This window comes from Cydia splendana, chromosome 16 (genome assembly GCF_910591565.1).
Source record: "Cydia splendana chromosome 16, ilCydSple1.2, whole genome shotgun sequence".
Lineage (NCBI taxonomy): Eukaryota > Metazoa > Arthropoda > Insecta > Lepidoptera > Tortricidae > Cydia > Cydia splendana.
The window spans coordinates 14,755,922-14,782,544 of NC_085975.1; the positions used below are offsets into that span (position 1 = coordinate 14,755,922).

The following is a 26,623-nucleotide window of genomic DNA, read 5'->3' on the forward strand; positions in this document are numbered from 1 at the left end:
TTTAGGATATTAATTTTGTCTTTTTTCTTGAATCATTATGCCTTATCATCATCATCATCTCAGCCTATATACGTCCCACTGCTGGGCACAGGCCTCCTCTCATGCGCGAGAGGGCCTGGGCTATAGTCCCCACGCTAGCCCAATGCGGATTGGGGACTTCACATACGCCTTTGAATTTCTTCGCAGATGTATGCAGGTTTCCTCACGATATTTTCCTTCACCGAAAAGCTAGTGGTAAATATCAAATGATATTTCGTAAGTACATAAGTTTCGAAAAACTCATTGGTACGAGCCAGGATTTGAACCCGCGACCTCCGGATTGAAAGTCAGACGTCATATCCACTCGGCCACCACTGCTTATGCTTATTATGCCTTATACTTAATATTTATAAGAGATTTTGCAATATAAAACATATTAATGTCTGATAACGATCCGATTAGATAATATAAATATTAGGCCTGGCGGTCTAGCAGAAGTTGCGTTCTCGCGCCCGAGTCCACACTTGAAGTCGCGCTTGATGTATGGAGTCGCCCGCGAGAACGCAACTCATGCTAGACCGCCTGATGTTCATCCCAGCGTTTAAAATGGCGCAACCGCGTTACACAAAGCATCTGATTGAATCTGGATGGACATTTTGTCAGTCAAGACTAATATTTTTTTTTTGTATTAACTTTTTTGAAAACCTTAACTTTTCATTTTTGAAAACTGACGCACTAGTGACAAATTACGATTGAGTATGTGTGCAAAACGCGGAAGTTTTAAATGTAACAATCCAAGCTTACCTTGGTGAAGCCATAGCATGGTAGGGCACGTCTCTGCCCCTGCCTATAAGATCATTTGCCCCTTCGACGATGCCCCACGGAGCTATGCCAATGCTGACGACCCTGCCGGCCCGTTGTGAGCGTTCCAGTTGTAGTGCGTCACCCACTTGTCGCGTCACACCTGATGACGAAAGATGATGATGATTACTCTGTTAAAGAATAAGTGACCAAGCCACTTAAGGGATACGGGATTTAGGTCATCAGCAGAAGTAATTAAGCGGACGAGGTGTTGAATATGATCTTCACACGCTCTAGGTGTGTTTAGATCATTTTATGCCTCTACGACCACTTAGATTCTACTGCTAAATGTGAATACCACCCAAAACTACAGGGCTTAATCTCTTCACTAGTAAAACAGAGTATTCTGGAAAACTAATGTACTCATAGTACTCAATAATGAAAATATCAGTATTTTTTTCAAATCTTACATGACATACGAGAACTATTAGTCGACTTACATTTATACCGAAGTTTGGTGAAGGAAGAAGTGAAATACTTAGGTAAGTAAGTAACCTATGCAAAGTCGTACTCGTACACTAATTTATTAATGACAAAACAATAATGGAGCTCTTGCAAAATGTTATTCAAATTATGTTATTAAAGTGCATAGGTAATTTTATTTTAGTCTCAAGTAGGTAGGTAAGTAATATGCATATAAGTAAAATCAGGTTATTTATTTATTTATTAAATAAATAAATAAATAACCTGATTTTACTTTTAAATGCACGGTTAAAACTAAAGGCCATACGTCTATTATTTTTAGGAACGAGAAGGTAAAAAATTGTGTATTTTATATTTTCCAACACGTCCTGCACTTTTATGACAGTTTCGGATAAAAGTGCGCAGTTTTGCAGTGCGATTTGTTTGTGAAAATATTCGCAGTTCAAAATAGAATGGGTATCCTATTACTATGAATCAGTATTTAGCAACATGCTCCTCGGTTGCTTTTTTATATTGGAACATGAAACTTTATTGGTTGCCTATATATTGAGATCAAATCAAAACGTATAGAGTTAAATAAATTAAATATCCATATCCACTCCATTGAGTTCCATTGAGTGAAAGTAAAGTGTGAAAACTGTGCAGATATGGTATTATATTTTATGATGATGTTCCTTACTTAATTTTAACAGTCAGATAATACCTTTAGTCAACGCAATTCCACCGTGTACACTCAGGTGCAAAAGTGCATAGCCTCTTTTGAATAAATTCCATTCATAATTGTGTATACAATTTTGCAGCTCGCTGTACTTAAAAATAACTTAATCTTTCGTGTGCCACTGTTAAAATTTGCTATTCCGGTGACTCAGAAGTTCTAAATTAAAGTCCAAACTATTCGAAATGGGGTGTCTTCTTGGAACAATTTTTTAATAAAAACAGTAGGTACCAGATCCCGAGATTTCCGGTTCTCGCCTTATAAGATCAGTACCGAGAGCATTCCCCTATTGGGACGAGACGAGACAATTCACATAAAACGTTATTAGAGTTTTGCTAATTTGGCAGTGGTTTTGATAGCCCAGACCGTGCAAGTGTTATTTTAAACATCAAACTATGACGTTTAAATAACACTTTCACAGTCTGTGCTATCCAATCCGCCGCCAACTTAGCTTGGTCTAATTCTATTAGCTTCCTTATCACTCTTTACAGGACTCCAATCCCACTCACCAGTCCACTCAGAAGCGCTGGTGGCCTATAGTCCGACCGCTTAACTGAGTCCTCGCCTGCGCGGTACGGGGGCGACGGGGCGGGACGACTAAGGGTGGCGGGGAAGGTGCGGGCGGCAGGCGTACGGCGCCCGCATCTTCCCCGCCACCCTCGTCCCGCCCCGTCGCCCCCGTACCGCGCAGGCTCTCAGTTAAGCGGTCGGTCTATAGTGGTAAGAGCGTGCGACATGCAATACGGAGGTCGCGGGTTTAAACCCCGGCTAGTACCAATGAGTTCGAAACTTATGTACGAAATATCATTTGATAATATAGCAGTCGCTTTTCGGTGAAGGAAAACATCGTGAGAAAACCAGACTATTCCATTCCCAATAAGACCTAGTTTCCCCTCTGGGTTGGGAGGTCAGATGGCAGTCGTAAAAACTAGTGCCCACGCCAATTCCTGGGATTAGTTGCCAAGCGGACCCCAGGCTTCCATGAACCGTGGCAAAAATGCCGGGACAACGCGAGGAAGATGAATCCCACTCACCAGTATTAGTGCCCCCCGTAAAAATCCAAGCTCCCGTGGTCTTAGCGGCTTTCAGCAGGCCTTTCCTCAACACCTTCTTCAGCTTGGGCTGCAGGTCGAAGTTGGCCTTGCCGCCCTGGATGGTGATGAGCAGCTTGGGCCGGTCGAGGGCCCATTCTCGCGTCAGCAGTTGGACTATCAGCTCGGAGCGCGTGTCGTGGGCAAGGCGGACGTACTGTGGAGGGTTTGATGGATTAGCGGGGGAGAAATTTTACACAAACAGACCTGGCTCTGAAATTCGATCTTTAGCTTTTTAGACTGGCGTTAGGCAACATATTTTTAACCTCTATAGCCGCCCAGACATCATATCTTGCCAATACAAATGCAATTTTGATTTGTCAAAATAAAGATTCAAATTAGAATGGAACGGGATACCTTTTTATAGGCCTCTGGGCGGCTAGAGGATAGTTTGGCCACCCATTTCCGTCAGTAAAAAAAGGAGGCAAATTTTAAAAATGTAGGCGCGAAGAGTTGTCCTCCCATAGAAATTTTGAATTTCGCGCCTTTTTCTATTGACAAAGTGGGTTTGTTTGAGTAGTAGTAGTCACGACTCGACAGACATGGTCAATATTATTTAAAACATTGTCTTGTTTTGTTATATCGGTTATTGTCAATCCTTGGCGAGATATTAGGTACCTACCTACTGCTACTGCTACCTGAACATCACCAAAGAGATGTAGGTAAATTAGCGCCATAGAGTGTCCACCTACCTGTGCTTTAGTAGGATATGCGGTCCACCCTGGAACTCCACAGTGCCATAGGCGTCTGTTGGCGCCGGCTGAGTATGCCGCGCCGGCATCCACGCCTCGCCGGGCGTCCCCACTGGGATATTAGCACCCTGGACTGTTCCACTGTACCTGTGCTTTAGTAGGATGCGGTCCACCCTGGAACTCCACAGTCCCATAGGCGTCCGTTGGCGCCGGCTGAGTATGCCGCGCCGGCATCCACGCCTCGCCGGGCGTCGCCACTGGGATGTTGGCGCCATGGGCTGTCCTGCTGAGACCGCACCAGCACCTGCAGAAGATATCAGTAGTTAGACGGGTAGTGAAATTAATATACCTAATAATTTTGTAATCTAAAACCTAAATAGAATATATGGTCAATATATAGTGGTATAGGATGAAGTGAGTCTTTCAGGTAAGACCATCTACAAGCTCTTTCGTCGTCTCTAACTCTTCCGTTTGTACATAATTATACTCCGCCTATAAAAGATCGGTAGAACAGAAGGAGCGAAGCTCTGCCGTTCAGACTGTCTCTGAGCGAAGCTCGAAGAACGTATACAAATACGAGAGTTTTTTCCCTATGACGATCTTCCCAAAAAAAATTATATGCAGGTCTTCTACACATCTGACTTTATAGCTCAGAAAACTAACCTAAACTATATTCATCTGCCATTTCCTTGTCTAAGTTGTCTCACCACAGCAAGTATCCTCATTCCTCCCTAACATTATCTTCAGAAAACGCTCAAAACTAAATTCTGATTTTGAGAAGTCATACAGCAGGGTATTTTAGCATTCTAGCCAACTTTTATTTCATTGGTTTTTAGACAGGTACTGGTGGTACAGGGGCATATGTACATACATACTTACCTCTATGAAGAAAAAAAACGTTTTATAATAAAGATACTACTATGATATAAGTGTGTACGGATGTACGATAAATCACAAATAATATTATGCTGCAAGCATACAAACAGCAGACAAAAACAAAAAATGAAATATTTTTCCTTTGTTCTGAAATGGAAATGACTTTTACTCAGTATAATGCGGCAAAATTATAGCAGCCCTAATTAATGATTGTAACCACAAATTATGAATCGAGGGATCCTTTGAAAATTCCAGTTTTCACGTCCCTTTTGGACGACGACGACGTGAAAAGTCACAAATACTTTAAAAATGACGCTTCTCTTTTAGAGTCTCATACTGACATACGACTTTTTGACGAGTAACGGAAGACCTGGGGTGCTGAGCACACCTTATCATGGATAAGTCAAAACCTGAGGCTAACCAGTAAAAGCATTCTCTCCAATTACTGAGTTTATACAGATCTTTAGGTCTCGTTACATTGGCGCTTGAGAACTCGAATCGACCGCGATCGGTCAAGCCATGAGAAGACACGGTATATATTCCTACTCCAAAAACGTCGTATCTCTCAACGATTCTGGTATAGACATATGACCTTACGTATGTTAGACAAGCAGCCGTCCAAATTTTATTCTAATTGCCTTCGGCAAAAAGGGTAGGGTTTGAATGGGATAAAAAGACTTCGCGCGATTTTCGGGTCAGGAATGAAGTTCGTGTGCGGAATAAAATATAACTTATGGGTTAGGCCAATTTAGATTATATTTATGACCGATTTCACCAAACCATATATGAACAGAATGCAAGATTTTATAATTATCATCATCATTATCGTAAATACGTCCAAGGCGATGTGCCTTAGGAGAACTTAGGAGTTAGGAGCAAAAACAAAATTGCGAAGGTAATGTTTGAAGGTCCTTTTGTAATAATAAGAAAATAGAAACAAGTTAAACAAAGGGACATAGAGTTAAAATACGGGTTATAACGGGTATATATAATCAGCCTATACACGTCCCACTGCTGGGCACAGGCCAGGTCGTGCGCGAGAGCTAGGGCTTGGGCTATAGTCCCCACGCTAGACTACCCCAATGCGGATTGGGGACTTCACATACCTTTGAATTTCTTCGCAGATGTATGCAGGTTTCCTCACGATGTATTCCTTCGCCGAAAAGCTAGTGGTCATTATCAAATGATATTTCGTACATAAGTTCAAAAATACTCATTGGTACGAGCCATGATTTGAACCCGCGACCTCCGGATTGAAAGTCGGCCACCACACTTACCCGTATCGACCTTAATGGTATTTTCTATAATGTCAATATCCAGATTATATTAAAATATCGTATTATAAATACAGCCTTCCATAATTACGTATAGCTTAGTTGCAAATTATTATCTCAACTCAAGCGAAGACGGATCCTCTTCACTGCAAAGCACTCAGCGTCTAATCTGGAGCTATACCTACAGGCGGAAATTTCTCAGCGATCTGAGAACCTGGGAACCTGAGAGATCTGGGAGCTTATTCTGATTGTAATAACAGATCTTGATCTGGATTTGTTATGAATATGAATCTGTCTGTGACATTTCTGATTAAAGTTTCAAACAAACCGAGATTGATATTTTTATACAGTAACTTTAAAGTAATTTCCAGACATAGAAGCTTTTGTGGCAAAATAAAGTGATTTACAAAATAAAATATCGCCATGTCTCTGTTATCGGTGTTACCATAACGTTTTACTTAGATATTTGTTACATTTTATAAGGAGATAGCTACCGCGAAAAACACAACATGTTCGATATCTTCTTCTCTTTCGATGTATCGGTAGTTTTCTATTATTTTAGCACTGTATACTACAGTTTACGTTTTAATTTTTCAGTACTAAATATACGCTTTCTTTATTGAAATTTCTCGGTAACTTAGGTACCTACAGCAAGTAGAAGTTACATATTTTAAATATTGATCTATGACTTATCGATAACAGATTTATCGATGTTTCATTTTCTCAAACACTCGTTTATGCCACAAAAACTTCTATGTCTGGTTATGACTTATGAATATGATTCTGTCAGTGACATTTCTGATTAAAGTTTCAAACAAACCGAGATTGACATTTTTATACAGTAAATTTAAAGTAATTTTTAAGTGGTTTCTCTGAGTGGTTAGAAATGAAGTGCGAATGTTAGGTGAAACTCTGATGGCAAATCGCTAAGGTTACTTTGAGTAATTGTTACCTTTACAGTCCAAATGAGTCTCGGAGTTAAGTGGTTTTGCCTTTCAATTTAGGGTCTAGACAGTCTCTGAGTTAAGTGATTTTGCCTTTCAGTTGATATACTTAGACGAAATACTGTAAAATCATGTAATATTGCCTTCAACGAACTAACTTTATCTGGCTTGGAAAACATTGACTCTTAACCAAATACTCGTATATTATCACTACTACTCAAATAATATTATGAATGCGAATGTACGTAACTCTGTCTGTCTGTTGCTTCTTCACGCTTAAACTGCTGAATCGATTTAAGTACATTAAATTTTGTATGGAGATAGTTTGAGGCCCAGGGAAAAACAAAGGATAGTCTTTATAATCATCATCATCATTCCACGCAGAGGAAGTCGCGGACAGAAACTACATAGTATGATAATATATATATCTGATTCCTACTATTATTGTAAATGGCATGGTACTTTTGGTTTTATCAAGTGCAAGAGCGATGCATGATAGGATAGATGATAAAAGTGCAATCATCCTGTGTGAAGGCCAGCCACACTTGCCCCTATGCCACACTTACCCTGACCTTATTCAAATCTTATCCCACTATTAAAACCATTTACAACAAGATGCTGTTGTGGGCCTTTGAGTGCCACGTTGACCAAGGAGTGATCTATTGTAAGTAATATAGTTATATATTAATGGCGTTACTGGCCTGAATTAGCTATGAATCGTTTATCTTTATCTGTCATTTTGACTTATGTATTTGGAAGAAAGGGATAAGTACCTAAAACATAATTTAACTAAATCAGGCCCGTAAAGTTAACGTAATAAGGGGTAAAACCATACCGTAGGTGATGCTAATCCAAAGACATTGTTCTCGAGATGAGTTCGCGAAACCTCTTAGCAGGGTAATTCTGTGCGATAACATCACCCCAGAGGGCTTGGAGGACAATGCGACCTCCACTATAACCCCACTTTTACATAATGATAAATGAAATTCATGGCATTTATGGTTTTCTTTAGTTTTTTATTTTACTATTTTAGGACAGGAGGGGAGTTTTCTTAATTTTAGGTAGTCTTCCATACACATAATTTAAAGAAAAGTATTATTCAAGATTTCTGTGCTGATGGCCAATTGTAACAAATCAACCAACAAAACTCGAAAAAGCTACAGCTTAAGTACTATCATTAGAAATCCATCTCCTAACTAATGGGGATGAATGAAGAGGAAAATAACAGGATTAATCCACAAGGGCGGACCTGGCATCATGGCTTACCATATTAAGCCTGTGTTATGGTATTTCGGCATCCGTGCGAATAATCCGCACATCATCCGCGTATTGTAGCATCCATTAGATAATGGACATAGGTAGGTATTATGCGGATTAAATTATTATAGTTGCCACCTGTTCGTGATGAGGGTAAAATGTATGCAATTGTTCAAGTTCTGTCAAACACTAACATGGGTTGTTTTGTAAGTAAATGATAAGTAGGTAGACTGATGGACAGCCTACACTAAAACTAGCGGATGAGACTATGCGTCAAAAGCAACTTCTTTTGTACCTACTGGGAGATTTAAGAATCTCTGCCCGACTCGAACTTTAAGATACGTCAATTAATAGATCTAGAAACGTTATGGATTAGATGTGTCAGTATCAAACTAACATATCTAATTAATATCGTTTCTAGGTCTATTAACTGACCTATCTTAAAGTTCGGATCGGGCCGTCTATTGTATTCATTATTTATTATTTTCAGAATCAGAATTTTTAAAACAAATTAGGTATTTCTGTAAAAAAATATTGAGTCATGAACAAGAATCAAAGATAAGTGATAAATTAAAAAGGTAATAAATCTTTTTACTTATAAAGAACGAGATAAACAAAGGCACAACATTGTATCACTGTCACGTGGCAAAAGAAAAAAACAAATGGGCTAAACAAGAGTAATTTGCAAAGATCTTTGCAAAATTTCAGACTCGTGATTGTGTTGTTTAATTTACCGTCAAATTTTCACAAAACGAACACGGAACTTTTCGAACATCGGTGAATGTATACACAAACTCCTATGCACAGCAATTTCCAAACAAAAATACAAGCAAAACTCGCTGTACCACACTTTTAACTGTAGATCGGTGGACCTTTATGCCTTTTGTAATAAGGTCCGCCGATGTACAGTTAGGAGAGTTGCTGGTTGTACAACGAGACGAAGACAGTTAAACTTAATTCAGCAGCACCCGGTGCTCCTGAATTTTTAGTTAAACTTCCAGACAGGGGCTTTTTCGTCGTTAGGAGAATGGGCTATGTTCTACTCGTACTCGTAACGTTTTTGAAATAAAAGTTTCTACTAACAGCAACTTTTTCTGTCCATTGGAAGACCTTATCTCGTTGCAACAAGGTTAAAGATCGTTCTGTTAACTGAACGCTTTTACCTAAGGTTATTCGACAGGAGCAATGGAAAGAGTTTTACAATCTGTTTATTTGTACGAATATATCTCTCATACTTATGCAAATATTTACAAACATTTCTTTAAAATGAAGTGAGTCAATGAAAACCATCACTCGAAAATTTTGCCCATTGCAAACCTTTACCACCACAAATAGACACATTTAAATGTGAGAATATAAACTAGAATACCTATCTGCGGAAGGACAGATTAGTTAGACTTATATCGACCGTGAATATTGAATCAAATGTAACAAACAAATATCGGGAGCTCGAAAACAATACAAAAGGTAATCATGGTCCATATCCCGGTCGATATAAGTCTAGTGAAACTAACCGTGAAGCATTCAAAACTGTTATTAAGATTAGTTGTCTGAAAAGCGAAAATTATTCAGAGCCATTATTGAGTTTCTCTATTAAATAAAATGTTGTAAACAAATCTATTTTATCAGACAATTCTATCCATCCGACAACGTAATGAATACGCTGCGGTATTTCATAACAAGAGGCTGGAATGTCACTACAACTGCCAATAAACTGCAGACATTCTTGCAGCTGTATAAGAAGGCTTTTGAATTGTATTACACTTTAACAAATATACTCGAATCTACTTAAGCTATGTTATGTGACAAGTGACAGCAACACTTGACTTTGATATTGTCAGGGGTGCGAAACTCCTGAGATCGGCCAAACTCGGCTCCGCTCGGCTCAGCATTGCTCCGAGCAATTATTAGGGTTGGCACCACTTGACTTCCTTTTGCGTGCACGACCACAGATAAGATAATCACTTGAATTTTGACAACCCTAAATAGCCGAAAGGGATAGTGCCATTTATTAGAAAGGGATAGCATGATTCGACCCTGAACCGCTGTCAAACTTCGGTTTTGTAGGAAGTTTCCTTTCTGTACGATAGTACTATTATTTATTCTGTGATATTGTCAGAATTAACACGTCACTGTCCCCCAAAGAGTATTTTAATAAGCTGTCCCCATACAAAACCGAAATACGCAAATACAGGTGTAGTGTCACAATGTCGTATGTGTCATGCTACTTCATTCAACCTCAGTCACAGAATAAATAATAGTACTAGGTACAGAAGACTCACTCTCTAACAAAACGCGTCTGTTACGATCAACACAGATATGGCAGCTAGGTGGCGACAGCGCCACGCGCGGCTTATGGCAAACCCCAAAATTGGGGCCGAACGGACGTACTTTTAGCTACCTGTAGCAAAGCGACGAAATCGCGGAGTGAGCCACGCCTGCCTCAGTACAACTTACTTTTTGTATCTAGACTATTCTAGACTGACTGAAATAGCAAGACAGGTTTGTACGTTTCCGTGAAAATACAATGGAAAATAATTATGTACCTACTACATCTGTACACGACAGAAACTTACCTATAATTAATCATTCATCTGTTCGTCGTGATAATTTTTGTTTTTTACTCTAAATATTTCAGTATGCAGCAGCTGTATTAGAGCGGTTTCGCACTACATCCGATCCGAACCCGTGAAAATATGGTCCCTAGTAACCGTAGAACTATTTCTATGGTAAGTTACGCACCACACACGTTGAATGACGGAAAGAAATCGGATGACGGAGATCGGATCTAGTGCGTAACTTACCATAGAAATAGTTCTACGGCTACTACGGACCATATTTTCACGGGTTCGGATCGGACTTAGTGCAAAACTGCTCTCTGTTTCGGCGTCGTTCTTGTTCCGCCAATATCTGTCAATTTCCTTGACAAAATGAGTGACGTTCGCTTCGCCGCCGCATTTCTGCCACGTTCATTCCGTCAGTCATTTTATCACGGGAATTGACAGATACAGCGACGGCAACAAACGGTGCTGCATTAGTACTGTAGCCACAGTTGACATCCAAACGTCACCTGTATAAAATATAGCATCGTTCGCAGACGTTTCTGCTTGTTAAAAATTTAAATTAGTATGGGTAGCACATCGTAACTGGTGAATTTCCAATATGACTTGGAACTCCGGTAGCCGTTTAAGAAGTGTAACACTCTTGCGGTAGATGTCGCTAAGCTCCCCTTGACCTATAATATGGTGGAAAGATTTGCTGGCTATGGATGAGGTCTTGGTGGCTCAGATGGCAGAGCGCTGGAGTACCTATCGATCCAGAGGCCGTGAGTTCAAGTCTCACCCAAGACAGTAATTTTTCCACTTTTAAATTTATTCTAAGCTTAATGCGAGGCATTTTAGTGCGAAATTTGAAATTCGCGTTAAAGCGAAACCGCGCAAAATGGGGTCGCGTAAAGTATATAACCCCCTTATTCATAAAACTTTACGGGCCTGATTTAGTTAAATTATGTTTCATCCCTTTCTTACAAATACATAAATTAAAGAAAGAAAGAAAGCCGAAAAAAGAAAGAGGCCGAAGAAAGGGGTGCAGAGCCTTCGTGAACTTGTTCACAAGGATCGGTCACAGCTGACTCTAAAAGAGTAGGGATGCGACAGAGATGGCTTCAAAAAGGTGGAGAGGAGAAAGAAGTCAGCTCGTCCGAATCAGTGCGGTACCGCACCGACTGGACCTAACCATTTGCTGCGTCCTGCAACACCGATGACGCTGCTGTATGTGTCCCGATTACACTACCTTACGAAGGTCGAGGAGATCGTGAAGTATGTACGAGCCAAGTCCGGATTCGTCCTGAGGGTCGTGAAGTTGGAATCTCGACACAGTGTGAATTTTAATTCTTTTATGCTGAGCGTTCCGACTGAACATCTAGCGACCTTCACCAAGGAGGAGTTTTGGCCGAAGGGTGTCAAGTTCCGGCGGTTCCGCGGCCGGCTCCCTGACACTGCGGGGTTGCGAACTGCATCGCAGCCATAATTGTATTTTTAGTTTTAAGATATATTTTGTAATAATATGTATGCTAGTTTTAAGGTATTTATCTATGGGCCAATAGTTGCCTGAAAATAAATGTTTTCATTCATTCATTCATAAATCAAAATGACAGATAAAGACAAACGATTCATAGCTAATTCAGGCCAGTAACGCGTTTATAAATAACGAAATAAGTGTATTAGAAGTTCGCATTACTAAAGGAGTATACGCAGACTCGTAGAGATTATCTATCACGACTCTAACTAAATACACTTCCGACTTTGTAAACGCAGTCGAGGGTAATTACTCGGAACAAAAAGTGCTTAAGGGCCACTTGCACCATTCACTAACCCGGGGTTAACCGGTTAAACCTGGAGTTGCCATGGTTACCAGTACAATTTGGCACTGGGTTAACGGTTTAACCGGTTAACCCCGGGTTACAGGGATGGTGCAAGTGGCGCTAAGAAGTTTAATTACATAAAAGCAGAATATCTCGTTCCCTGTCCAATCTCTGTTAAAGTTTGTTGGGAGGGTTCACAGAGGGGGTTCGGTAACTCTGCTTGAGTGCTTGTTGCACCGCGAGCGGATAAGGAAAGCCTGAGGTTGTTGTGTGACAGTTAAGGGGCCCAGAGATTACCAGTTCGCCGGACGATATCAGCCCGTCAGTTAAACGCAAAAGTTGACAGTTCCGAACAACTGACAGGCTGATATCTTCCGGCGAACTGGTAATCTGTGCACCCTTTAAACTGTTTAGACCATAATTTAATAAATACTACGATCTGAAAAAAATCTAGGGGTGTCACTACTTCACAATCGCCAAAAAAATATTGAACTTTTTTATTTTATCTTCATTTTCTTTTTTTTTAAGACAACCAGTATTGTTCTTTTTTTGGTGACGCCAATCATTATAAAGAATATTATTTCAAAATTTGGAACCAATCGTGTGAATCGAAACCGAATAAAAATATGTAGATTAAAAAACTTTAAAAATTTATAAGTCAAAAACTGTCACAATTAGGATGTTGATACTCAGCATAAATATTCTTCACTAGAAGAGGTAGCCATAAAAAAACCAGAGTATGTTTAACGCAAGGGCCGATTTACTATGGAAAGCCGACTATGGTCTTTGTCAATTTCCCGGAATTCACCCATAGAAAGACCCATTTTCATTGTTGCTCTTGAGATTAGGTAGTATAAAAACGGTGTCGACTTACACATGCTCGTCCTTGGCGCTCGGCACGAAGTATTTACACTCGCGCTTTTGGAACGTGCTCTCTATCCAACTGCGAGTGGTTTTCTGAAACAAAACAAATATATTTTAGCTTATTGATAAGGCACAAAGGCGCCAAAAAGGGACGAAATGAAACCTTTTTCATTGAAAGCATTATTCTTCGGATTAGTATAACGTTTCCTTACTTTGTTTTTCTTAACTCAAAAGCGATTGTTACATAGGAAATGTTGTTTTACGCCGTTACGGGACAGATTTCGAACCTGCGACTTCGATTTGAAATTCGCACTGCTGCTAGCCAGCCATTCTCAAAGTGTGCTCCGTGCCCTAGGGCTCCGCAAAGCCTCGGGGCTCCGCGGCAATAATAATAAAAAACCCAAAATCCAGCTCTTCTATATGTTTCTAAATTTTTTGTTGGGGCTGCGTCAAAAATTTCGCTCTCCAAAAGGGTTCCGTCACCAAAAAAGTTCCACCACCACCAACCAACCAACCAACCAACCAACCAAACCAACCAACCAACGCTTCAGCATTCAACGCTATTCTTGCGCAAAACATAAATCTGCCGCTACGTTTAAGGAGGAAAATCGCTGTGTAAGTGAGTGGATTCCCTTAGAATTTATTTTCGTTATAAATATACACACTGCACAATTTATAAAGCAGTTAACACATAAATTTCCTAAGCCCTCACACACTCGTAAATTTCTCGCCTTCATTCGTAACAAATTCAATACTTTGTATATTCAGGTGTTTATGACATAATTACGAACGGCGGGGGTAGGCTCTAAAATCGTCATAAAAATGTACGGAATACCGCCCCGTTCCAACCCATACAGTTTCATGGCTCGATCCTTTGTAGGCGGATACGGGGAGTCGTAAAGTATTATGAGGTTTTTTAATATTGAGCTATTAATTAGGGAAAAATATAGCCTAAAGTTGCGTAATTTCGTTGCAAATGCTATACTCTGTATCTTTAGGTATATAAATAAAAGTACCTAAACAAATAATTTGTATATTTTCGGGTAGTTATAAAATTTATTGGTTAACCAACCAAATACAAAACCGCCTGGACCTGTCACTGAACGACCTGACTTTAACCTACAATATTTGATCATGCATAAAACCACATGCGTAAATTACATGAAAATTGGCATGAACATTTACATAACATATGTACCTACATTTATCTATGTCATGTACCTGCAATAATATGTTACTATTCGAAGGCCGAAAAAATATGTGACACGCTCTTGTGGCTCTACAAATAAGATCGTGTCAGATATTTTTACGGCCTTCGTTGTGTAGCATATTATTGCAGGTGACTGTACTAGTCTTCAGGTGTAAGTTTTATACAAAGAAAATAGAGCGAGAAGAAGTTTTATACATATGTAAAATGATTATGCAAATTTTTTTGCTCTATTAAGCGCAAAATGTGGCTTAAAATCACGATTTATTTTTAGCTTTTCAGAAAAGGGTGAGCCTCTATTATTGGCCCACGACACCCTGTATACACATAAGACACCCAGCAATTCGCATGTGGGCGAAGAAGGCCCTAAAAGCAAGGGAGTAGTTTGTATGCAAATTGCTACTCCCACGCACATGGGAGCTATTTCTCAGCTTTCGGGCTTACGGAGTAGGCGAATGGAATTCAAGTTAGGATATTTCCTTGATAATAATAATAACTAACATATTTTTAGATATTTGGAGCTAGGATAACTAGTTCAGCAGTGCGCTCAAGATATCGTGAATTTCAATATTAATTCCTACTAGGGGGTAGCCAAGGTGACAATCGTCGATAGAAAACGCCAATTGAAACTTAAATAATGTATTGTTTTTTTTTAATACAACGTCGGTGGCAAACAAGCATACAGACCGCCTATCGACGCCTGCAACTCCAGACCCTTTAATAATCTGTAAACTCCTGTTTTGAAAAAAAAAACCCATACTGTAGACAGTGTAGACCCTCGGGAAAACCTTGCCTACTAAACTAAACTTTCATACTTTTATAAGTGTGGGCCTGTGGGGGTTCAAAAGTTCAAATATTGCATCCATGTTCGCTAGTAAACAAGCCCGACTAACAGGTAGCTAGTTATTAGGGTTCCGTACCCAAAGGGTAAAAACGGAACCCAAATAAAATAAAATAAAATAAAATAAATATTTAAGTGGGGCCCCCATACAACAAACGCGTTTTTTTGTTGCCGTTTTTTGCGTAATGGTACGGAACCCTTCGTGCGCGTGTCCGATTCGCACTTTGCCGGTGTTTTTTACTTACATACCTACTCATATAGGCTACATAATGTGTTCATTTCAGTAATTCCAAAGAGTTCGCAGCGGTGCAGTAATCACATTATCCGAAAGAAAACTCTTAGCCTCTTATGTAACTCGGGAACCAGCTGATGTCAGATACTGAGAGATTTTACACAGATCAAGTAGGGTTGACACACAAATAACGTTAATATTTTATCAAAAAAAAAACTAAATAAAGAGCAAGCAATAGTTTAATATTATTGAGTAAATATGTCCACATTTATTCTTGTTTGAATTTATGCATGGCACCGTTTAAATAAAAGTTGTAATTAAGTCATTTTTATCACAAACTATGGCCAACAACAACAGACCATAATCTCATCAAATAGGAAGTACATACAGATGTAGTGGATATAATTATTTTCCATCGTATTTTCACAGAAACCTAACGAACAGTCAGTCTCGGTACAAAAAGTACTGACATTAACTCGCATAATTGAACTAGCTTGACAAATACGAACGTTTCCGAAAGAAAATCGATGGAAAACAATTATGCACTACATCTGTAATGTCAGTAAAGTTTATTTGTTCCTTTATTTAGCCTGAAAAAATAAGAAAATAAATCAATGACTAACAAATTTAAAAAATAATACACATATTTTCTTTAATTTGCTGTCTTCAGCTAAGCATTTTTCCGATTGCATTCTAAAGAAACCAGAGGTCAGCTTTGGCACGTAAATTCCGAGAATTGGCGCATTTTTGCCCAAAATACTGCCAGGTACCGTTCTAAGCCAGACGGAAAACTAGGCCTTATTGAAATTAGTCCGGTTCCGATGTTTTCTTTCACATATTTTCTTGGACCTGTTATAAACTTTTACTAAAACAGTTACAATTGGATAGCCACCTTGATTAAAGTTGATCTCAAGTGACAACCCTACAGGTATCTGCCGGCCGCGAAACCTCAACAATTTACAAGGTGCATCCCACAGAGAGTGCATCTGGTCTAATCCCTGCACCCTGATCGCATTGTACTGAAGATTTATGTACAGGAAATGTGCAGAGTAATGCCATTATAGTGTGAAATAATGCACGAGACAGTGTTTCAGAGAGTAACACGTAAAGGGGACATTAGGATGTACAGTGGCGTTCAAAAGTGCATCGATAGATGTCGACCGTAATGCATTAATATGACGGTAGAAATATCTCCATGCTCTTTTGAACGCCAGTGTACAACTTCTTTTAAATAATATCGGGTGGAACAGAATGTGCGACTTTTATTCAAACGGGGAATTGTTTAGGCTACGTACTTTATTTTTCACTTATTAATCACGTTAATATTTCTAACCGTTTTTGAGATAAAGTTTGTTAAACATTAGTGCAAAAATCTGTATGTTTCAACCCAAACAATAAGTAAATCCGATGAATGACATGACATGTGTTAATTCAAAATGTAAAGAGACAACCCTTGTCACTGATATAAAAATATTTCATTTTAATGATTTTGTTTTACTTTTTAATCCAGCTTTACGATTAATAATAACTAGATATTAGATCACTTAGATAAAACTATCCTTTCAGCTCGGTCGCGTGCCCACTTTCCTCTTAAGTTTCTTAAGAGTTTTTGCTATTAAAATTACCAACCGATTATCCGACTCGCTGAGTTTTAAAGGAAAACATTAATTTTCCCAAGAACTGAGTTTTTAAAACCAAGATATATTTATACTTTAATACACTTTAAAGTGCAAGTTTTCTTCGCTTGCCCCTCGATTGTTTTTCTTTACTTTAAATATCACAAACGCTTTAATTTACGACAGAATTTAAAGTCTATTCGCCTTGTTTTAAGGTTGGTAATCGAATAATTCCAAATGAGAGTAAGGACATTAAAATACGGTGTCACACTGAAGATTCAGTTCTTCGAAGAGTTTTCTATTCACCTGAGCGAGTTGATATTATTCATTTTCTTCGCTTATATCTTTCGGAATAAATGTTTCCGTTTGAAATTAATATTCAACTTTCAAAGGAAATTAAGCTTCGTTGTTTTTTGCGGCGGCCCTTGATTGGAAAAAAATGACTTCCGCGTTTGATATTATTTTCTTCCATTTATTTTTGTTATCTGTCATATTCTAATATCTCTAAGTAGAATCTCAAACAAAGGTTAATTATTAGATTTAATTGATAAAACTATTTATTTGATTCACTAAAAGTCTCACTTAATTATGGATTCTACAATGGATTAACTATAGTATACCTACACCTAGTTGTTAGTTTAGGTTAAGACATTAGTAATTTAAAATTTTTGGATTTGTATTGTATTGTATTGTATTCTATTGCAGATTGTAAGATTTGTATTGTATTGTAAACTTTGACATCATTATAATAAAATATATATTCTGTATACCTACTATTAGTCTGTAATTCCTTTCTGTTTCTAGTTAAGTAAAAAACAGTCTGAAATAAATGCATAAAATATTTATTTTTTACAAAAACTGGAGCGCCAATGAATTTATAAAAATCTGTTTATTGATTTCTATTGTTATGATATTAATCGCACCTCGTTTATTTTTAAATAAAGCGTTTATTTATCGTAGGATGAATCCTTTTCTATTATTGGTCCAAATAACCCTTTTTACTTCATCAATAAAATAACTCTTATGTTAAGGAAATTTTAAGGATAAACAAAGGAAGATCGAGACAAGGGTCTGACGTTGATAATAATTTAACATTATACCTACCTACATGCCTCTACGCATTACGCGTATCCAAATCCTTCGAAATATTGAATTACATACGTCCGACCCTTTTTTTTCAACAATCCTTTATTGTTTATTCTCAGAAATATGTAAAGATCACATGATATTGCAGAGATTTAAATGTACAAACAGCTACACTCCAAACTGTACAGTCGACGTCAAAAATATGTTTACACTTTTTGCCTTATTACAAAAGTGTAAACATATTTTTGACGTCGACTGTACATCGGTGGACCTTATTACAAAAGGCATAATGTCCATCGATGTACAGTTAAGAGTGTGGGCGATGGTACAACATTTGTTTTAGGGAATGTCTCCAATTTTTGAAGTAAAAACTTCTTAGCGGCGCTGAGCACTTTTTGTGATGGGGAAAAAATGCTCGCGACAGGTAAGATTCGTAAGACGTGACGCCACGTGTCCGTCACAATGTCATTGAGTTTTTCTTTTTTGATTTAAATGCCATTTAGTGAGTTTTCCTCTAACTGACAGTGACTACGAGCAAAAAGAATAGATAGTATAGAGGGGTCCTGTCATTGTAAATTTTGTAGTCACTGTAAATTTACTGCCATCTATCGACACACGACTAAAACTCAAAATGAAAACGTATAAAGTTATCAAAAAATGTATATATATGGATAAATGATTTTATTATTTTTATATCATTTTGATCCATGTTCATTCACTGATATCTATGTGTTAAAATTGTTAAATATGAAACGGTGTCGTCACGCCATCTAGCCGAGGATAGGCTAAAGGTGTGTGCGGCATCTATTCGAGAATGACTTTTACTTGAATTCCGAGGCACGTTTTTTCCTTAGACTTTATTCGTCTTATACGAAGTTACATATGTCTTTGCTACGAGTGACGAGTACTAACAGTGATTTGCTTAGGGGTTTCAAGTAATGCAACGAAATAACGCTAGATGGCGTTAACCTCAATTATACATAGTGCTGCAGACATTTTGCACTAGATGGCGCTGTTATTAATATTTTAAGTTTTCACTTCTGCCGGCACTCCCGGAGTGCAACCCGTTGTTTTTTTTTATTTGCACCTTGTTGTGAGTAAATTGGGATGAATTTCATTTGTGAAAAGTCAATAACCAAAAAAAATGCTACTTTATTTGGTTCATGGAAAGTTCGAAATATGTTGCAACGAATATGATTTGATTCGATTAGATTAGATGTATTTAATTACACAAACGGGTCTACCGCGATATAATTTCATTGTTTTTACCTTTAATTCTGTCTTTCCGTGACCACAGCTGGTGCAACTCAGCTGAAACGTCGGAATCAAAGGTAAAAACAATGTAATTAGTATATCGCGGTAGACCCGTTTGTGTAATTAAATAGGTATGTGTACAAAACGCGAGAGTTTAAAGTGTTATAGATTAGATGTATTTATTTCACAACATATGATTAGTGATTACAGTACAAATTACATTAATGTCAATTTATAAGAATCTATATGTAGATTGTAATATATATTGAGCCTTATGAGGTTAAAATAATGATGAACAACGCAGTTTTGTATGAAAGGTACAGTCAGCAGCAGAAGTTGCTAAGGAGAGGCAAAATTACCTTCACACGTTCTTATTCTCTTAACAATAAAGTCGCGTCAAGATCATTTTGAACACCTGGCCCGCTTACCAACTATGCTGCTGACTGTACCACACCTTGTTATTTACCTATCTCTAGCAAGACATATAAATTCATGTCATGTGGGTTTAGGTATGCTAACATGGGCACATATACTGCACAAGCTGTATAATCCGACTATCAGGATCCTTTGTTTACCAGTTTCAACAAAGACCTATGTAGAATTAGGCTTTAGACGTCTGTGTGTGTTTGTGACGGACGATATAAACGCGACCATCATATGCACGCAAATATTTATAAATTGGTTCTATTAAACTTAGAGCATTTAATAAATGGAGTCGCCTTTAAGAGCTCACCCCTCTGCCGAAAAACTTGCACAATTGTGCAAACTTTTATCTGGACAGACATGGCTATTAGTACGTTACGTATAGTCGACGTTAAAGATATGTTTACATTTTACGCCTTATTACAAAGGGGTAAGGTGCAAAAGCGTAAACATATCTTTGACGTCGACTGTACAAATCATGTAGAAATAGCAATACATTTGACGTCCCCTCCCCCGCAAAAATCGGCAGACTGTACAGAAAATGACAGCCATGACGTCCCCAATGCTCTTCTAAGCTAACTTCTTTAGCTTCTAACCAATTAATCACTACAATCACTACACCTTATAAAACAAAGTCCCCCGCAGCTTCTGTCTGTTTGTGTGTATGTTCGCGATAAACTCAAAAACTACTGAACGGTTTTTCATGCGGTTTTCACTTATCAATAGTGATTCTTGAGGAAGGTTTAGGTGTATAATTTGTTAAGGTTTTGTGTAACCCTAGTAAGTGGGCGGGTCGCTAGTAATTATATAAATAGAACTATACTAACAATAGTATCTAACGCAAAAATCGTAAATAACGGTTTCGTATCTGGAGGAGCCCAAACTTGGCATGTTTTGAAAATTATTTTAATTTTAATTGAATGCAAGTGACAGAAATATAATAATGCGATATATTTTTAGAACCGGCTCAAAATGCCTTTTCATTTAATACCACACACGATAGGTTTCTTAATATTTTTTTTTATTTTAACATACAAAAAAAAGATGAAGTCATAACTCCTTTCCGTTTGTTTTTTTTTTGGTGCTACGGGTCAAATTGATTCAAATGGCCTAAAGATTAATCGTGCCGATTTTCATACCTTTAACACCATTTGCAGCTGATTTTGGTCAACCGCTAGTACTAACTGGCATATCCGATACATGACGTATCAAATTAAGCAAATTTTAGACGCATTTATATACAAATACAAACACAAATTATTTATTTGCCAGAAAGACAGTGGATAACGTTCGTCTCAGGCCGTTAATTAGGGATTTTATTTTGGAAATAAGATAACACAGCTTCTACTTTATACCGGGTGTGGCCTGTAACATGAGCAAAAAATTAAACTGTAGGCTGTACTCCTCATACTGACCAACATTTGTTCAGCGACTTTTAAAAATAACTTGTGGTTTGATTTTTAATACACTTTAAAGTTTATTCTAAGACGCAATGTATTGCGAATTTTGTTATATTTAAGGCGTGACAAGCAACGTCAATCACAATGATATGGCGTGGCGATGGCGTCCATTGAAAATAATATTTATTTTGTATGAAAAATAGGGAGTGTAAATACTTCATAATTTTTAAAAGTTGTAGAACACAAGTGTCACCGTTAGAGGAGTACAATCTACGTTTTAATTATTTGCTCGTGTTACAGGCCACACCGTGTATACTTTATATTTACCTACTTATACTTTTACTTTATCGTTAAAGACGATTAATCACCAGAGTGGGAAGAGGTTTTTTATTACTGGAAAGTGTCAGCCAGATAAAGTTTAATTAAGTCTTAAAATTTGCCGTAATTTTCCTCGTAATAAAAGGAGCCATTTAATTTGATTGGATTATTGGATTTGTAGCTTAATTAATTGCTAAGCGGATATTTATAGGGAAAAGAAGTTTTTTGTCAAATACTGAAATATTTTTATAATCGTATAGGTATTTTTCTTTCAATAGTAGGTACTAAATATAACACTTTAAAGACATTTTTTTTATCACCCATCCTTTTCTAACAAACCCAAACTCAATAAAGTTGCGTTGTTATATCAGGGGCGGGGGTCCCTTTGTTTCACATAATTTTTTAAGTCATAATATATTGTTTGTCATATTATCGTTAGTCCTAAAAGTCCTAAAACTGAAACCGTTAACCTTTCAGGATTTTCGTAAGGTTACCTATCCTATAAATAAGTTAGGTTAGGTTAGGTTTGTTTTATGGCAATCCTGAAAAGTTACGCGTTTAGAAACCAAACAAATTAGGTACATATTACTTGATATTACGAACTAAAATGCGGACAAACAGTACTTACATTATGACTTAAAACTTTTTTGGAAACAATAGAGACCCGTTATATCATCTAGTTCCTACGGCATACCACCGACTCCATCACCAGATCAGCTCGATGTTGTAATGCTTTTGAATTATGACCAGGTATTTCATAATCATAAATATACCAAATTTGAGCCCAATCGAACATGTTTGGCGGTCGGGGCTTACGCTATACTGCCGTATTCGAACTTCAAGATATTCACAAGAGACCACACGTACTAGATCTATTCTAGATACGTTATAGTTTAGATATCAACTAGTTCTCTTTTGCAGCGCAATTCGGGCAACCAATGTCACTTTTACGTTTATTAGATGTGAATTGGATCTCTAAGTCATATCCTGTGGAAATCGTTCAACAGTATCTCCAGAATAGCGCAAATGTCAAATTTGACAGGTTAGATCTTAAATATATCGTTATCGTATCTTGGTGATGTCTAAAAGATGTCTAATAGATGTCTATTTCAAATTCCGAATCGGGCCCATAGTTAACAACGCGAGTGACAAGAAACGCAACTTGCGCTACGGCGTAGGCGTAGCGTGGATCGTAGCATCTCGTAGCAATAGTTATACGGGTGGCTACTACGAACCATAGTCTAATAAAACATGGTCTTCCATTCCCAGAGTGACACGGGCCTACGTCACAACAACATGGCCGCTATATATAGCGCTATCGCATATTATCATATAGCGCTGTCGCATGATGACGTAGGCCCGTGTCAGTTAGGTGACCTAGAAAAGACGGGAATGGAGTACCAGGCGGAGTATATTATTATACCATGCTACGAACCATATATTATGTATCTGCGTCCCTGAGGCGTATTGTGATTGTATAATAAACAGATTATGAATTTGATCTCGATTTGTTATGAATATGATATATGTCATTGTGAAAAAGTCACATTTCTTCGACCAGAGATAACTTATTCAAACAAATACAACTCCATTGCATTCCCATTTTAACATGTTCAAGGAATCTTAAAGCGGACCAATAAGTATATAAAAACACCTAAAAACATATCTTAAATATTTTATTAGTACCATGTCGGTGGCAAATAAGCATACGGCCCGCCTGATGGTAAGCAGTCACCGTAGTCTATGGACGCCTGCAACACCAAATGTGTTGCGCGTTGCTGACCCTGTAAAAACCTGTACACTCCTTTTTTGAAGAACCCTATAGTGTAGCCTCTCGAGAAAACCTCGGCAGGGAGCTAATTCCACAGCTGGATATAGTGAAAAAACCGGCCAAGTGCGAGTCGGACTCGCGCACGAAGGGTTCCGTACCATTACGCAAAAAACGGCCAAAAAATCACGTTTGTTGTATGGGAGCCCCACTTAAATATTTATTTTATTTTGTTTTTAGTACTTATTTGTTGTTATAGCGGCAACAGAAATACATCATCTGTGAAAAGGACCATGGGCAACTTTGTATGGAGCCTGGACCCAACGCCAACAGAAATGAGAGTAAGGTCATTAGAAAGGTATTTCTATGTAAGGTTTACTCGGGTAATTCCGAATGTCGAAAACTGTCGGATAATTCCGAAAGTGACTTTTATTATGATGGAATTAAGAGTGATTTTCATCTGAATTTCGGAATTATCCGACATTCGGTAATACCCGAATACACCTTACTTCATTTTTTTCTATGGGCACCAATCGGAATGGCTGCTATTTAACTGATCACCTGATTTAGTAAAATTTAATACCAAAAAAATCTATTTTACCACCCTAAAATAATAAATGATCACCAAAATTATAACACCATTTTAATGTGAAATGATTACCAATTTTATTACATTTTACTATCCTTTTAAAGGAAATGACACCAAACTAATCATTATTAACCCAAAAATAGTAAATGATTACCAAATTTAAAACCCCATTTTAATGTGAAATGATAACCAAATTTTTACATCTTGCAATCCTATTAAAGAAAATGACACCAAAATAATCATTGTAAACCCAAAAAGAGTAAATGACCACCAAAATTAGAACTCCATTTTAATGTAAAATTATAACCAAATTTTTAAATCTTGATATCATATTAAAGCAAATGACTCCAAAATAATCATTGTAAACCCAAAAATAGTAAATGGCCACCAAAATTGTAACCACATTTTAATTAAAAATGTGCAAATATTTAATATAATTAACGTTATCCTATTAAATTTATTAATCCACTTCGTCACCTTTTTCTAGTAGCATTTTATTTCTGTAACAGTCGCAGTTCTAACCTAACCTAACCCACTTTTCTAGTAGCATTTCGTTTCTGTAAGGGTCGCAGTTCAAACCTAACCTAACCCACTTTTCTAGTAGCTTTTCGTTTCTGTATGGGTCGCAGTTCAAACCTATCCTAACCCACTTTTCTAGTAGCATTTTTTTTCTGTAAGGGTCGCAGTTCAAACCTAACCTAACCCACTTTTCTAGTAGCATTTCTTTTCTGTAAGGGTCGCAGTTCAAACCTAACCTAACCCACTTTTATAGAAGCATTTTTTTTCTGCAAGGGTCGCAGTTCAAACCTAACCTAACCCACTTTTCTAGTAGCATTTCTTTTCTGCAAGGGTCGCAGTTCAAACCTAACCTAACCCACTTTTCTAGTAGCATTTCTTTTCTGTAAGGGTCGCAGTTCAAACCTAACCTATCCCACTTTTCTAGTAGCATTTCTTTTCTGTAAGGGTCGCAGTTCAAACCTAACCTAACCCACTTTTCTAGTAGCATTTCTTTTCTGTAAGGGTCGCAGTTCAAACCCAATCTAACCCATTTTTCTAGTAGCATTTGGTCTCTGTAAGGGTCGCAGTTCAAACCTAACTATTTTGGAGTCATTTGCTTTAATAGGATAGCAAACCTAACCCACTTTTCTAGTATTAGCATTTCGTTTCTGTATGGGTCGCAGTTCAAACCTAACCTAACCCACTTTTCTAGTAGTATTTCGTATCTGTATGGGTAACAGTTGAAACTTAACCTAGCCTACTTTTTTAGTAGCATTTCGGTTCTGTGAGGATCGCAGTTCTAACCTAACCTAACCCACTTTTATAGTAGCATTTCGTTTCTGTAAAGGTCGCAGTTCAAACCTAACCTAATCTACTTTTCTAGTACCATTTCGTTTCTGTAAGGGTCGCAGTGCTAACCTAACCCACTTAACAGATAGCAGTTTGACTTACTTTTCTAGTAGCATAACGAAATGCTACTAGAAAAGTAGATTAGGTAAGGTAGGTATGCGGTGCGGGGTACGGGGGGTTGAGCGGGAGGGGCTAGTAATTTTGGCATCAGTTTACTTTATTTGGTAATATGTATACATTTTTTGGTAATCATAGTGGTTTATTTAGGTGAAAATATCGCATTAATTTGGTCTTCAAGATTTGGTGATCATTAATGATTTTTGGTGATCATTCAATATATTTGGTATTTGAATACAATTTGAAGTGCAGTCGTAATTAAAATGGTGGTTTTGTATTTTTAGGCCTTATTTTTTTGGTGTTCAGTAATTTTTTTTTTGGTAAGCATGATTTTTTTATTTAGGGTACCAAAGTATTTTTTGGTGGTCATTATATTTGTAGCCAATCGGAATTCCATTGCAGAACTGAGATAATGGTATTTTAGCCAAAATGCCGTCACCCTTATTACCTAGGCAATAGAGTCCAAGTAAGTAAATTAATTGCTTCAGGGTAGATGTTCGCGCACCGCGCACCACCGGGCGAGCACACCGAATGATTTGCCGCGCTCGCCCGGCGGTGGACTCTATTGCTTAGGTAATAAGGGTGACGATATTTTGACTAATATACCAAATTCTCTGTTCTGCAATGGAATTCCGCTTGGTGCCCATAGAACGAAATGAAGTACAGAAAAATACCTATCTAATGACCTAACTCTCAACTCTGTTGGTTTTGGGGCAATTTTGACGCATAGCCCTTTAAACTGTCTAACTATCACGATTCATGAGTTACAGCCTGGGGACCACCTGGTGACGAACAGACGGACAGTGGAGTCTTAGTAATAGGGTCCCGTTTTTACCCTTTGAGTACGGAACCCTAAAAATCTATTTTCACGCGCAGAGCCTGACGAAAATATCTTAACAACAGCCCGGAAACTGAATTTGTCGCCTTAACGCAATATCACGGGTTGTTTACGAAGTACCATATTCGTTTCCTTCACTGTAATATACACCTTATCTCCAAAACACAAAGTCTACTACGCATTGCCTGATATAATCAAACAAGAGCTTGCCAAAGTTACCATCCGCTAGGTAATTTGCACTCGAATAC

General features: G+C 37.9%; 1 protein-coding gene and 1 non-coding gene across 11 annotated transcripts in view; one reads left to right on the forward strand and one right to left on the reverse strand.

The window, feature by feature from the left end:
- LOC134798418 (transient receptor potential cation channel trpm) overlaps nt 1-26,623 on the reverse strand; it is a 407,980-nt gene that overhangs the window by 113,026 nt on the left and 268,331 nt on the right. For all 10 annotated transcript variants that reach the window (XM_063770838.1, XM_063770837.1, XM_063770836.1 and 7 more), the window contains exons 3-6: nt 13,350-13,432; nt 3,909-4,065; nt 3,013-3,226; nt 784-943 (exon numbers count right to left, since the gene is read on the reverse strand). In XM_063770838.1, the coding sequence (XP_063626908.1) occupies nt 784-943; nt 3,013-3,226; nt 3,909-4,065; nt 13,350-13,432 (614 nt within the window). The remainder of the gene's footprint in view (nt 1-783; nt 944-3,012; nt 3,227-3,908; nt 4,066-13,349; nt 13,433-26,623) is intronic.
- Trnag-acc (transfer RNA glycine (anticodon ACC)) lies at nt 11,386-11,462 on the forward strand. The gene is given in 2 exon segments: nt 11,386-11,422; nt 11,427-11,462. It is a non-coding gene; the product is annotated as a tRNA-Gly (tRNA).